Source organism: Cariama cristata, unplaced genomic scaffold (assembly GCF_000690535.1).
Source record: "Cariama cristata isolate BGI_N322 unplaced genomic scaffold, ASM69053v1 scaffold14366, whole genome shotgun sequence".
NCBI classification, from domain to species: Eukaryota; Metazoa; Chordata; class Aves; order Cariamiformes; family Cariamidae; genus Cariama; species Cariama cristata.
Window position 1 is genome coordinate 44,266 of NW_009621647.1, and position 13,863 is coordinate 58,128.

The 13,863-nt window shown below is 36.4% G+C and overlaps 1 protein-coding gene across 1 annotated transcript in view; it reads left to right on the forward strand.

The window, feature by feature from the left end:
* LOC104157045 (adenylate cyclase type 2) overlaps positions 1-13,549 on the forward strand; it is a gene marked incomplete at its 3' end in the record, with an annotated part of 54,655 nt that extends 41,106 nt beyond the window's left edge. Inside the window, exons 6-11 of the mRNA XM_009702053.1 lie at positions 3,401-3,559; positions 3,923-4,055; positions 4,383-4,559; positions 5,883-5,926; positions 8,525-8,605; positions 13,480-13,549. Coding sequence (XP_009700355.1) covers positions 3,401-3,559; positions 3,923-4,055; positions 4,383-4,559; positions 5,883-5,926; positions 8,525-8,605; positions 13,480-13,549 — 664 coding nt within the window. The remainder of the gene's footprint in view (positions 1-3,400; positions 3,560-3,922; positions 4,056-4,382; positions 4,560-5,882; positions 5,927-8,524; positions 8,606-13,479) is intronic.
* Positions 13,550-13,863: the final 314 nt, after the last annotated feature.

Here is a 13,863-nt window from a genome sequence, read left to right on the forward strand (position 1 = left end):
TTTCTGCTCAAGCTGCTATCAAGTATGTTCATTGTTAATGCTGGATGATAAAGTCTTCCTTGGTAAGAGCAGCCTTATAGACTAGAAAATTGTCTTTTAGTTGTGTAGCACATTCTTATCTGACTTTATTACTGTAGTCAAAATCCACAATGTTCCTGTAGACAGATGCCTGATAATCACAGCCAGTTTACATCTCTGTAAGGAGTGAGGAATCTGTACTGTGTGTTTTCAAATGCTTTCAAAGTATTATGTCAAGTGTTGCAGCCTGCAGGTGAATAAAAATTACTGAAAATTACTGATTATTAATCAACTCCGTATTTTGTTGTGTGGTTGCTGCATCTTTGTGTGGAAGCATCTCCTGAAATACTTCTGTGGCCTGTAAAACTAGAAGTAGTAATATTCTTGCTGTTGGAAGTATGTCGCTCAATATATGTTTGTCTCACTCTGTCTAAAATATATTTTTTGTCAGATATGAATTTTTGTTATATTCAGTCACTGAGGTGCAAACTGACTCCTCAGTGTGTACGTTACTGAAATAAAGCAGTTTGCTGTTTAGATTAATGGTTCTGTATAGATTTTACCACCTGAATATGGTTTCAGTTCCAGTTCTCTTTGAAGCAAAAAGGAGGAATTCTACCAAATTGTCAGGTGATCTGTAGTACAAAGCCTTGTTCAGTCTTGTTTCCTAATGATGCATAGCTCCATTTTGAGCAATTCAACCTCACTAGCTTCTCTGCTCGATGTTGGAACAAATCCAGTGTTTCTTACCGTCTGCAGCCTGCTTGCCCAGGAGTGGGAGGCTCACCTTATCAAGCCATAGATGCCAGTGCTGCCTGTGATGTTGAGAGCTGGCCACCTTAACAGGGTGCTTTAAGGCTAGAGCTTATCTGTTAAGGCAAAATATGTGTATGAATATATATGCTGTTTTCCTTCAGCCCAAACTCCACCCCCTTGTCTGTCTGGTGACTTGCTAATTTAGATGTTTCTCAGCCACATGTTCTCAAAGGCTGTCTTTGATTTGGTAGAGTGAAATGAGTTCCATTTCAGAGGAAAGTGAAAGAAACTGTTGGATGAGACAGTTGCACCAATTTGAAAGCTAGATACAAAATAAAAGAAGTGGTTTTTTAGATACGATTTCATTCCTGCAGGTCTGATCCAAAAGGGATCTATGGTTTTAAAGCTGGCAATTTGCAGGACACTAAATGCTCAAGACTCACTGAATGTGTTAAAGTGCGTAAGACAGGACTAGGTGAGTCTTAGATACATTAGTCCAGAATTACTGATGAATAAAGCTCAGGTAAACAGAATAGGTTCTTTCCTAATAACTTGAAGTCTTGCTTGTGTGGAGTAAAGTTGCTACAACTACCTGCAAGCTAACCATGCATGTGAAAAACAGAATCCTTAGAAACTCAAATTTCAGGCTACAACAGGAAAAATGCAGTCTTGATGAGTATTTTGACTGCCCAGCCAGGATGGGCACACAGACTGTGGTGTACTGAGGGAAACTGGAGAGACCATGGGAGCAGAAAATGAAATAATAGTGGGAAGTTTCAGATATACTTGCGTAGGTAAGGCAAGTATCCTATGGGGATGTGATAGATTGCATTCTTAGACGCTCTCAGTGCCTGCGTCATCATACCAATTGTTCAGGGAGCACAGGAGAGAAGAAGTAGTAAACCCTAATTTGGTCTAGAGTAACACTTCGAATTTAAAATCTTCTCTGGTTTCTTTAATTTGTGAGACAGAAGAGAAGATTCTGTTCTGGAACATATTCTCCTTGCTCCGCTCCTTAATTCCTGAGAGCTTATTATACAGCAGACTTTATGGCTTGCTCTGCAGAATATGGCAGGGCAGCCTTTCGACAGGCACTCCTAGAGTTCCTCTTCCAATTTGCCTAGCTGTGTAAAATACTTTTTTTTTTTTCCCCAAAGTGTTAAGTTTGTGTCATATTCCTTGTGCAGAGCAAAGTGGTGTTTGTCATTTGCCGACTGCTTACAAAGATCATTTACAAGCAGTTTATTTTCAAGTGTGTCACCTACATGAGAGCAGTGTAAAATGGCAAAGTGAAAAGAGATGCCATGAGATACTTGATAGAGACTGAAGGAATTAAAAAACTTCTTCTCTCTTTTTTTTAATAACTTCAAAACACAGTTTAACAAAATACTTTGTCATGCTCCTGTTATTTTCATTTTCCAGAAAAAGAACACTTGAGAACTACTGCTTAAATGTAGGATTTACCATATCAAATTAAGCCTGCTAAGTTCTGTGTTCCCTTTCAAAAAATAAGAGAAACAGGCTAGTTTAATTCTGTAATTCAGAAGGTTACAGAGCTGATGATTCTCATCATTGAGACTGAAGATGCTGCTAGAACTATGAACCTGACTCATACACAGGAGCCATTTCGATTTCTTATTCTATAGTTGTTCCTTCCATCAATACCCTGAATTCCTCCAAAATAAATGTATGTACATATTCCTTACTACTGGTTAGGTTTTGGTCCTTATGAATTGGTGCTTAAATACACAAATCCAGTTAAGTTACGATCTTGCTATTTCTTAGAACTGTATAAGCCTGTAGACATCTGAATTAATTTTATAACTCTCTACATGTGTAGTTAGATACCCATATGACATGTGTCTGAAAATGTTCTGGTTGTTGGACTTCAGTCACCCACCTGTGACTCAGAAGAGCTTCTTCTGGAAAGATGAATGCCTGTCTAATGTGTAGGACTCTTCTGAGATCTGAGCTGGGGTGAACAGATACTTCAAGTCTGTCTAAAGTCACTGGAAAGGTCGAAGATTTAGATGTGGTCTGGACAGTGAGGATGGCCTGTCATTCTTTCTATAACAATCTAAGTGTTCACCAAGCATGTGGAAGGCTGCTGAGCCTATGTTCTCCACAGCCTGAATGGCACCAAGCCCATATCCCCAAGAAGTGCACAAGCCACCAGCCTGTAGAATATCCTGAGGTGCTGCGTTTTTCATCCTTCTCAGGTATGAGAGATACGAGAAGGTCTTCAACGTAGATATTAGAGTCTTCAGATAGAAGGGCACATAACAGTAGTTCCAGATCTCCAAAAACTGCTTGTAGAACAAAAATAGTCCCTGGGTTCTACAAGACTGAACATTTCCACTACTTAGTTCAGCCCTCCCAGACAATTTCAGATGAGTATAGAAGAAGGGACTTCAGACATGGACTTGGGAATTAATATTTACTACAAATAATTGCAAATATAGATAATAGGAAAGGTAATATATAAAAATAAACCTAGCATAAAAAGAATGGAGTAAATGCTAAAAAGAAGTAAATGTTATCACTGTTGTTACTGCTAATTTGACAGGTAAATTAAAAAAGAAAAAACTGTTATGTATATTAACACAAGTTTTCTTCTCAACTACAGGAAAGTGAGAGATGCAACTGGAGTTGATATTAATATGCGTGTAGGGGTGCACTCTGGGAATGTGCTTTGTGGCGTTATTGGGCTGCAGAAGTGGCAGTACGACGTGTGGTCGCATGATGTTACTCTGGCAAATCACATGGAAGCTGGAGGAGTCCCAGGGTAAGAGGCTTCTCTGTTAACCTTCAGACACACAGATTTTTGTATCATGGAGGAATGCATAGGTACCATGTCTTCAGCCATCAGCCTTCATGGAGAAGCTTGAACTAATTCTTAGTGCTGTCTTTAGGGGAAAAAAAAATGCATTCAGTATTTCCTGTGATTTAAGGAGTACTTTTTTGTGGTTGGAAACCTTTAGATTTATGCCCATTAGAACTTCTAAAAATGAGATTAGATGGACTGTAAATTAAGTGAGCAGCGTATAAAAAGTATATCCAAAAGATCATAAAAAAAGGTTGATCAGGTTCAAATTACGCTTTTGATTGGTATTTGTGATTCTGTCATTCTTTTAAAATATAATTTCAGCCGTGTTCACATCACCTCAGTCACCTTGGCACATTTGAATGGAGCTTACAAAGTGGAAGATGGGGATGGAGATGTGAGGGACCCATATCTGAAAGAGCATAATGTTAAGACTTACTTTGTAATCAATCCTAAGGTTAGTAGTACTTTTATTTTGTGGCCAATCATCATAGTTATTTTTGAGCAGGACCACTAATGTCTTTATTGAGTAATTCACTACCATATTGATCAGAGCTAATACTGACATCTACAAATACATAATGTTTGCATTGCAAATCTTTCCTGCTCTTCAGAAATAAGTCTCTGATATTTCCCAGCAATATCATTAAGAATTGCGAGTTGTTAGCATCTTTCCATTTTTAAGTTCCTGAGCATGTAGATATGTGGTACCAGATGATGCATTACTGCTTCAAAAGGTAATGAACACCAAGACTAATATCACCTTTTATTCTGTGTCAACCAGGGAGAGAAGCGAAGTCCTCAGCACCACATTAGACCTCGACATACTCTTGATGGAGCCAAAATGAGAGCTTCTGTCCGCATGACCCGGTACCTGGAATCTTGGGGAGCAGCCAAGCCATTTGCACACTTGCACCACAGGGACAGCATGACCACTGAAAACGGCAAGATTAGCACAACAGTAGGGGCCTACTTATTCATTTCATACAATTTAGCAATATTTGAAAGGAAAAAAGATGCTCACTGCTAAATACCTAGTTATTTCTGATAGAAGATACACATGTTTGTACAGGGCATAAACTCAGTGAAGTTGCTGGGAGCTTTTCCATTGGCATGTGAGCTTTGGATTAGACTCTAAGGAGCCATATCTTGCTATAAGTGCATCTCTGAATTATAAGGAGTCCAAGGTACTTACCAAAATACACAATCTGACCCTCTGAGTTTGAGCCCCATTCACAGCATGTAGTGCCTGCTGTTCACCTTGTGGAAAGATATTTTGAACATAAAACCAGAGTACAACACCTTTGGGAAGGAACACTTTTGATACAGAAACATTCCCTGAGATTTATTGGCTATTTAGCCATATTCTCCCTTTGGAACATGGCCAAACCTTGAGCAAAGTCTGTGAAGTTAGAATATCCCTGTGGTACCTGGAGTGGATTTTATTAGAAGAGTTCTCTAGGAACCAAATCCACTCTCACTGTAACATCTACCTTTTGAAAGTACACTAACCACTCATGCTGTGGCTGATGGCCTGAGTTTCACAGTACTGTAGTGCAATGGCACATCTCCTACACTGAACAGAAAAGATTTCTTTTTAATTTTGCTAATGCTATTTTACTACTGTCAGTCCACAGCTTGTATATTGCATTATCTTCTACTTCTAAAAAGTGGAAACATAAAGGTAAATTCTAATAGTTTTCAACATTGGCATTCAGTTTGGTTCCTGTTACATATGAGAACGTAGGATTGAGCCACCTAACCCATCTTGTTCAATAAATAAAGTGCATCAGAATGTGGACTGTGACATGTTCATTACAGAAAGTACCCAGCTATCACTATTAATCACAAAATAAATGTGTCTGTGATGGCTGCTGTTGCTTATCAATAAAAAATAATTACCATTGCCTGTATTTGGCCACTCAGGTCTGTTTTTCTTTCAAAAACACTTAACGTTGCTTTTTGTTGAAGCTGGCAGGAGTTTGGGATACATTAAAACAGTGGTGACTTTGAAGCAGTGATGTTCTAGTAAAGGAAAACATTCTTGGATTCAGACTGTTGTCTTAGTTATTTAGTGTTTATAATGATAGATCAGTTTGTCTCCAGGTCACTTCATCTTTACTCTTGGCTGGATTTTTCTTTTAGACAGCTTTAATCTAATGCTAAAAGTATTTGTATTGGAAACTTTTCTCCTTACTTGACCCCATTTTCAACACTATTTTTAAAGCAACTTAATGTTGTCAAAGTCTGTTATAGGTCATAGGTATTTTCTTTTGTTTTTTAGGATGTTCCCATGGGGCAATATCATTTTCAGCGTTGCAGAGAGAGGTAATTTTTTTTTTTAAATCACTTAATTCATATAAAGTCCATATAAATACATATATATTCATATACATTCATCTATATTATATAAGGCATGCTTTCAAATATTGAGGGCCATTTCTCATCCAAACTAATTTTTCAGCTGATACCTCTTACATAGAGAAGGGCTATGGAAACAGATTTGGCAGACATGTTACTTAGGTATTACAAATACACTTCCTGCTAACAAATATAATTATTCTGAATTAGTATAAATGTATTGATGGGCTACTATTCCTTTCTCCTAACAACCGAATTACTCTATCAGTGGGGAGAAAATTATATGCAGGAAAATTGAGAGGAGGCACAGAGGGGTAAGAAAAGGGAACATGGAAAGGGCTGTTAATAATTTGTGTTACAACAACTAGTAATGTATACTAAAAGAGACATTTTTTGTATTTTTAATTGCTTTGTATTTGCATTATGTTTTACTGTTTCAAAGTCTGTAGTGTGTTTGCACTAGTAAACTTTCAAGGGGTATTTTGTGGTCTTCCTGTAGTGCTCCTGCTACACAAAATGTTTGCAAAATCATAATAGCTTTAAATTTTTATCCTCCTGCTTGATACTTCAAAGACTAGAGCAAGATGGTGAGAAATGGAAACAGGGTTGAATGACATCTGTTTAAAAAACAAGCTTAGCACTGTCAGAAACATGGAATGGTTAATTTTTATTTTAATGACCTGATAACACTTCAGGTAATGTCTTTCTTGCAAAATTGTAAGTATCATCACAAATACCATAAAATTTTTTGAAAGAACCCTTTAAAAATTTGTATTTTTATTGTCTTTGGTTACACAAACAAGTCATTCTGTCTGTTCCTTCCCCATCTCTCTGCTTGGTAAACATCTCTTCAAATCACAGGTTACTGGAGAGCTATGCAATTACCTAAAATATTGCCAAATTCCAGAAGATTAACAAGTTTTGACTGAATATCCATGATACTAATAAAAAAAGTCTCTGATTTTAAAACTGAACATTTACATTCGGACAGTATGTCAAAAGGATTTCTATCAGCCTTATGATAAAAAGAAAGATCATGGGACTGTGGTATTTGCAAATAACTCAATTCTTTAAGACTGAGATGTTCTTGCTTTTACGTTTCTAAATTACACTCCAAAATAGATCCGAAAGGTACAAATGTTACCATGGGTCTTGATGCAATATAGTGGAAGGAGTTTCTAGAAACTTTTACTGGAGTCCAATGTCTGTAGTGAGGCATATAACTAGGATTCTAGATAAGCTAGTCAGTCATTCCCACAGGAGAGAGCTGAAATTATAATAAGCACTTTGAAAATCAGTATTTTATTAGAATATGAAAATGTGGGTTTTGAAGCCTGACTGTAAGCTTCTGTTTGTGGCAGTCTTAGCTCTTATCTAGTTACATGATAGTCTTATGTTGTTAGGGATCTGCCAAGAGGATTAAGTGTGATTAGATAATGTCTGCTCATCTGTCTAGTTATTTCTCCTAGGCAGATTGTTTCATGTGTGAAAAATAAGTTGTAAACACTTTCTTACCTAAATTCTGTAGCATTGAATAGGCATGAAATCACTTGGGTTGTTTAAAGTTACTGTAAGTACACTAATATAGTTTCTGTATGAATTTGAATCCTGCAACAGGTTATCAGTTTTGGGGAAATAACAGAAAAACTTGACGTTGAAGAAAATCCATGTTACCTTTGACAGGGTTCAATTTGTAGGTTAAGAAAATTTTGGTAAGCAAAGAGTCAAATTTCAAATCTGACTTGGACTTCTTACAAAACACTGTTATTAACATTGGATTTAAGTTTTGAGGAGGCAGAGGCATAATCTGGCAACATTTGAAATACTCCATTTTTAAGGAGAGCAGAACTGCTGAAAGGACTGATGATGTTTGCAGTAACTTATGTTAGCAAAGACAAACTCATTGTGATGATCCTCTGTTGGGTTCATGCTGAGACCAGTGAAAAGAAAAGATGCTTTTTCCATTACAGTTGTGTTATAAGTTATAAATAGAGAAACATGACATATGTTTGAAACTAATTTCAGACTTGGTGCTCAGTTTTCTTATTAAAAATAATATTTCCAAGAAAAGAAGACTTACCAGCCTTTCAGTAGAGAATACCTATTATGCCTCAGTGCACTAGCACATTATTGCTCATACAATTCTGACAAAGATTTTTAAAAATAACTACAAGAAACAGGAATACTTTATGAATTTGAGCATATTCCCATTCTTTTTCATGACCTCATAGCACTGTGGAAGACTCCTTGAACCAGAATTTCTTTAACTCTCTTAGTTTCGTTTTTTGTATGAAATGTTTTCTTGTGTTTGTTTTTTAAGTGCTCCCTAATAGCTAAACTCTAGATTTGTGTGTATATGTGTCAGACTCCGTAGCTTACGCTGTTTAAGAGTTTATTAGGAGGCTCTGTGTGCCTAAAGCCTATAGTTCCTATTGCAGCAGAAAAGTTAAAAAAATTGTTATTCTCCTCAGAAGTTTATGCCAGCTATCACCCCATTGTTTAAAGTTAATGTTTATTAACAATGTAATGATTTTCCAAAGTAACTTCCCACATTTTTAATTTCAGAACAAAATCACAGAAAAGAAGGTTTGAGGAGGAGCTGAATGAGAGGATGATCCAGGCCATTGATGGAATCAATGCTCAAAAGTATGTTTTTATCCTCTGTTGTCTCCTTGCTTCAGCTTTGACATAAATCTGCAACAGAGGGTAGTGTTTACTATTTCTCTCTCCCACACGGACACAGAAGTATGAAAACAGTACAGATGTCACTAATGCTGGCACAGGAGGCTCTGCACGTTGTGAAAATTGGCTTTACAGTAACATTTTCTACTATATGGGATAAGACAGTGACTGTGAATCATGGTGTGACAGGTTTTCATTTGTCTTGATCTTCATGGCAAAGGAATTTTTGCTCTGTAGATGTTCATATTTGTGCTCTCATAGCCATAACTCTACAGAATTATGTCATCTGAGAGCAGAGAAGTAAGACACAAGAAATAGTTGGCTCGGGAATCAGAATGATGTGAAAATTAATGCTTCACAATTGTCACAGAAACATCTCCTCAGAATCAGAAACTTTCTCTAAAGTCATAGTTTAATATCTCTTTGTTTCAACTGATTGGTTGATTTCTTAGAGAAGGCTACGCTTGATGGCATATTGAAATTGTTGGGGGAGGCAACATGGCATGTATTTTTTCTGTGTCCTAGGAAGAGCTGGAGGCGGTATTGATATTCCCCCTTTGCTGGTGAATAGATAAGAGAAAAATCAATACCGGTCCAAAATAACTGTTCAGGTTTCTTATATTTATGTGATGAAATAAGAGAATTGCCCTTTGAAAATGTGGACAATAATTGTGATGAATTACATGTTTCCCCCCCTACTTCTGTTACTCAGAATCTTAATCAGCTGAGTATTACACCTAATTATTAAATGTTCGTATGTCACATTGGTTTTTTTGCATCTGATAGTCCTATTAAAAGGTACTTGGCTTTAGAAAAATATTTTTCATTAATTATTTATAGAAAAGAGTGTTGATAGTTATAGGGCATACAAAGAATACAGTGAAAGAGGGTAGGTCTTGTGATAGGCAAAACCTTTTGATTATACTAGACTTGCCTAAAACAGCTATATACATTTTGGCAGTTTTTATGTTTCTTCAGGTACACTTGCTCTGGCAAGTCGATTGTAAAAATGATGGTTTGATGTCAAAAGTGAAGCATCTGTATAAATACATTAAAATAAAATATTGATATGATTGTACTGAATGTTGTTTTTAGCTCAGAGAATACCTGTCATCTAATTAGTGCATAAAATTCAGAAAAACTTGGAGATAAAAGAAGTTTGTGTGATAAAAAAGGTTTCTGAAAAAGTTTCAGTGCATTTTGTGAATTACATGGAGAATTGCAGAAAGATAAGGAATGATCTTATATATCAGAGAAGCTGAATGCTACCTTCCAAAACTTGATTCTCTACCTATCCCTTTATTGATTTACTGAATAAATCACTTAAATGGTATTATTCAATTGGGTACCTAAGAATAAGTTGTCAAAAGTGCCGATTCCTCAGATGGCAAGTTAATTCAATAATATTTGAACTATGTGAATGCTAAGCACTTGGAAAAATTAGATAAAATATTTCCAACATTTAGGACACAAAACTAATCATGTTTTTGTTTTCTTTATAGTTGTGCAGTTTTTTTGTGCCTCAATTTTTTGGCTGTAAAATTAAAATATCACTGTCAACTAATCGATGGAGTGAAACTAAATCTTTTGCTTTTGTGAATCAAGAAGCAAACTTGTAAGAAAATCTATGAGAAAACTTACATTTCTAAATGTTTTTAAGTGTGAAGTTTGGATTGTATAGCGAATAGGTCTATGACTGAATGAAGAAAATTTTTTTCAAAATTATTGCACATAAAATATGGTATTAAAATTACCATTCTTTTAATCTTTTTAATTAGAAAATTGCATGAAAATAATTCAAAAGCAAACATTCATTGTACAGAGCCATTGTTTCTTCCACCTTGAGCTGTCAGCAATGTCTGACTATTTCGTCCAAATCATGGTTCTTTGCCATGTGTCACTCTGGAAAAAATAACTGGTTGCAAGCAAATTGTCATAATATGTGGGTCTTTGGACATTACATGCCCAGATATTTCAAAGCCAGTAACTAGAAGATCAGGGAATGTAGAGTCTGGATTTTCTTAGTCCAAGACGAAGCTGTAGTCCAAATGAATCACTGTTTCTACACAGTGTAAAATAGTGCAGTACACATTGAAGTGGTACCTCAGGTTTTTAAAGCAGCGTAGTGTTTTCTCTGGGCTCCCTCACTCACTGCTGGTTCACAAGCTAGCTTAGCTATCTTACCACAAAACTGCCAAGCACCACTTGCACACACTGTCAGTAACTTGGGGCGTCTGGGTTCCATTCCTTCTTCTGGAATGCAAATGGAACTGTGGCATCTAAAAAGCAGCCCTCTAGCCTTACAGCATGATTCAGAGTATTACATTTAGTTGACAATGCTCCTTGCAAAGTTGCATTAGGAAAGTTATGACCTGTTTATTCACTAGTATTCTGTTTTAGAGCACGACATTAAAAGATAGGTAAATACAGATTTAAAAGAGTGAGTGAGGAACAAAGAGTTTCTGTCTCTCAGCTGAGTGTCTTAGCCATTAGGGTGTAACATAATGCTTTCTTCACATATTTCTTTTCCCCATACCTTGAACAAAATATTCCTTGTTGCAAAGTACCCGTCCTGCACAGGATGGGGATGAGTAGCCCTAGCTATGCCACCCTGAACCTTGGTGGTTAGGGGACTTCTGTAGGACACGTGATGGATGGATAGCAATCTGCTAACTAAACATATACCTACAGAGGGAGCTAAACTAAAGTTATTTGCTCTTTGATAAGTCAGTTACTATGTTAAAGAGACACACTCTCTTTCCTGTCTTTTTTCTTTAAGTCATAGTGGCTGCTATGTTCTGTGCATAATTCCTTGCTGTACACTGTCAATTGGTACAAGCGCTATCAAACCAGATGCCTCTGTGGGCACAGGCAGAATTCAGCTGTCTGTCTGTGTTGCTTGAATTGCAAAAGAATTTAAACAGAAATTTGGTACCTAGTTTCCCAGGAGGCATATCCCCACATACTTGCAGATACTTTGGTAACTTTTAGGCTCATCAGAGAGTCAGGCTGTAGGCAGAATTTTTCATTCCTTATCTCTGTGCCAAAGTTACGTGACTTTGTGCTCCCTCTTCTGTACTTAGTCACCACTTCCATTTGTCTGTGTTATACTGTTTCTCGCATCTCAGACCTCCCGGCACCTGTTAACTAAAACCAGTATAGTTTTTTCTGAGCTTTAAAGTAGAATTAAAAGCTCCTGAAAACATGAGCTTGTAATGTGGAGCTTGAGGCAGCATTTGCTCTAAATGGCACTTCTGACTTCACATGCGATCAAGTGTGTACAGACCAAATTAGGCCTTTGGGAGCAGAACTGCAGACAGAACTTTTTAGCAGTGTGGTAATTAAATCAATCCTCCTGTCAGATACCATTAAAAAAAAAAAAAAAGGAAATTAGTTAACAATTTGGATAAGAGGGTTACTTTTTCTTCAATTTTTATAATTACATAGAAAAAGACTTGCACTTAATTGTCACAGTTTACGAAAAATGTTCCAAAACCTGAATGTTTTCTCCAGTAGATTACAGCTGGACCCAAACAAAATCATGCTATATGTACAACAGCCTATCATATCTGTTTCTTCTCAGAATCCTAACTGTGATTAGATGTAGATGTGAGTCATTGCAGAGAAAAATGGGAAACAGATTTTTGAATTAAGCATATCTAGAACGGAATATGTTTTCAGCACCATTTTTATAATGAAACTGATTGCACAGGAACAGGGACATTCTCCCAGGCAAGAAAACAAATATTTTAGATTTCACAAATCAAAACTAATAGCTTACAGTCCACTCTGTCCACAACTTTTCTCCCAGGACCTTAATTTAGGATTTATTGCACTGTGGTTCATTGCTGCTACTTATTTGCATTGCAGCCTGACAGCTGAGACATTCCCTTTTATTTAGAAGGCATTAGCTACACTGTTAGCTTAGAGTCTAATGAAGAGTTATTGCTGGAAAGGTTACAAAAAAATCTCAAGCCCTGCTATTATTGTTGAAGCTCAAATATTGCATGTTCACAGAAGCAGTCTGCTTAAATATTTTTTTCAAATTTGTCTAGTCCCCTTGAGGTGCAAGCAACCTAATTCTCTTGAAATTTAAATATTCTATTTATTTTCAAGTGTCCATTAAAATAAAAGTAGACTTTCATATTAGAACATTTAATTTTGTAAAAGTTATGTCAAGTTTTTATCAAGATTCACTCCTATTAAAATGGATTTGTCATTTCGATGTAAGTACTTACTCTTTTTCTCATCTTTAAGCAGGGAAGAAGTTTTTATAATCAGTAAAAAGATCAAAATCTACCTCTAGAGTACAGGGTCATGGTCTAGAGACTAATACAGCTCAAAGACAAAATCGCTCCACCTCTTTTAATAACGTTTTTTACATTTTTGTTTGGAATAGGAGTTCATAAAGTGTAATTTACCTGCCACTCTTGCATATTGTAACAGTGCGCTTCTTAAAGGTACCTTGTGGAGGACTGTTTTTATCTCAGGTTCTCTTCTGTCCACTGGTTATACTACAGTATTTAGGACATGAGTGGAGTAATAGTGTCATAATTACATCATATAAATCTCTCCCTTGATTGTCCTTAGGAATGATCCACAGAAAAAAATGGTTCATCTGAGCTTTTCTTTCATGTGTATGTTAGCAATAGAAGTCCAAAGGGAGAGGGGATTTGTAGTTTCTGCTTTTACTGTCAGTGCAGTTCACCATATACATTGCAATACATAAAAGCTGGCTTTAGTCAAAGTGATTTTCCTGTTTTACTGCATTTCGGTAACATAAAAAGACAAGACTACTTTATTCTTATGTCAATTATAATACTCCTTTTCTTTTCTAGGCAGTGGCTTAAATCTGAAGACATTCAAAGAATATCACTGCTTTTCTATAATAAGGCTCTGGAAAAAGAAGTAAGTTATTTTCACTGCAAATTCATCGTTGATTCCTTATTTGCCTCATCCTAAGTGAGACTTGTATCCCTTGCTTTTGTAACACAGAGTCATGACCACAGCACCTCTCCTGCAGGGAGAAGTGCTCAAACCTTTCAATAACATTTTAGCTCATTTACGGCAGAAATTTTATGAATGCGATATCTGAGACTGCTTTCCTGTTTGTAGAGCTCTGCAGTTCACTTGAATTTCTTGAAGTTTTCATGGTGTTGCAGAAGTGGGAGGAGGTTTGATAGTCTAAATTTGATAGAATCATAGAGTCATTATGGTTGGAA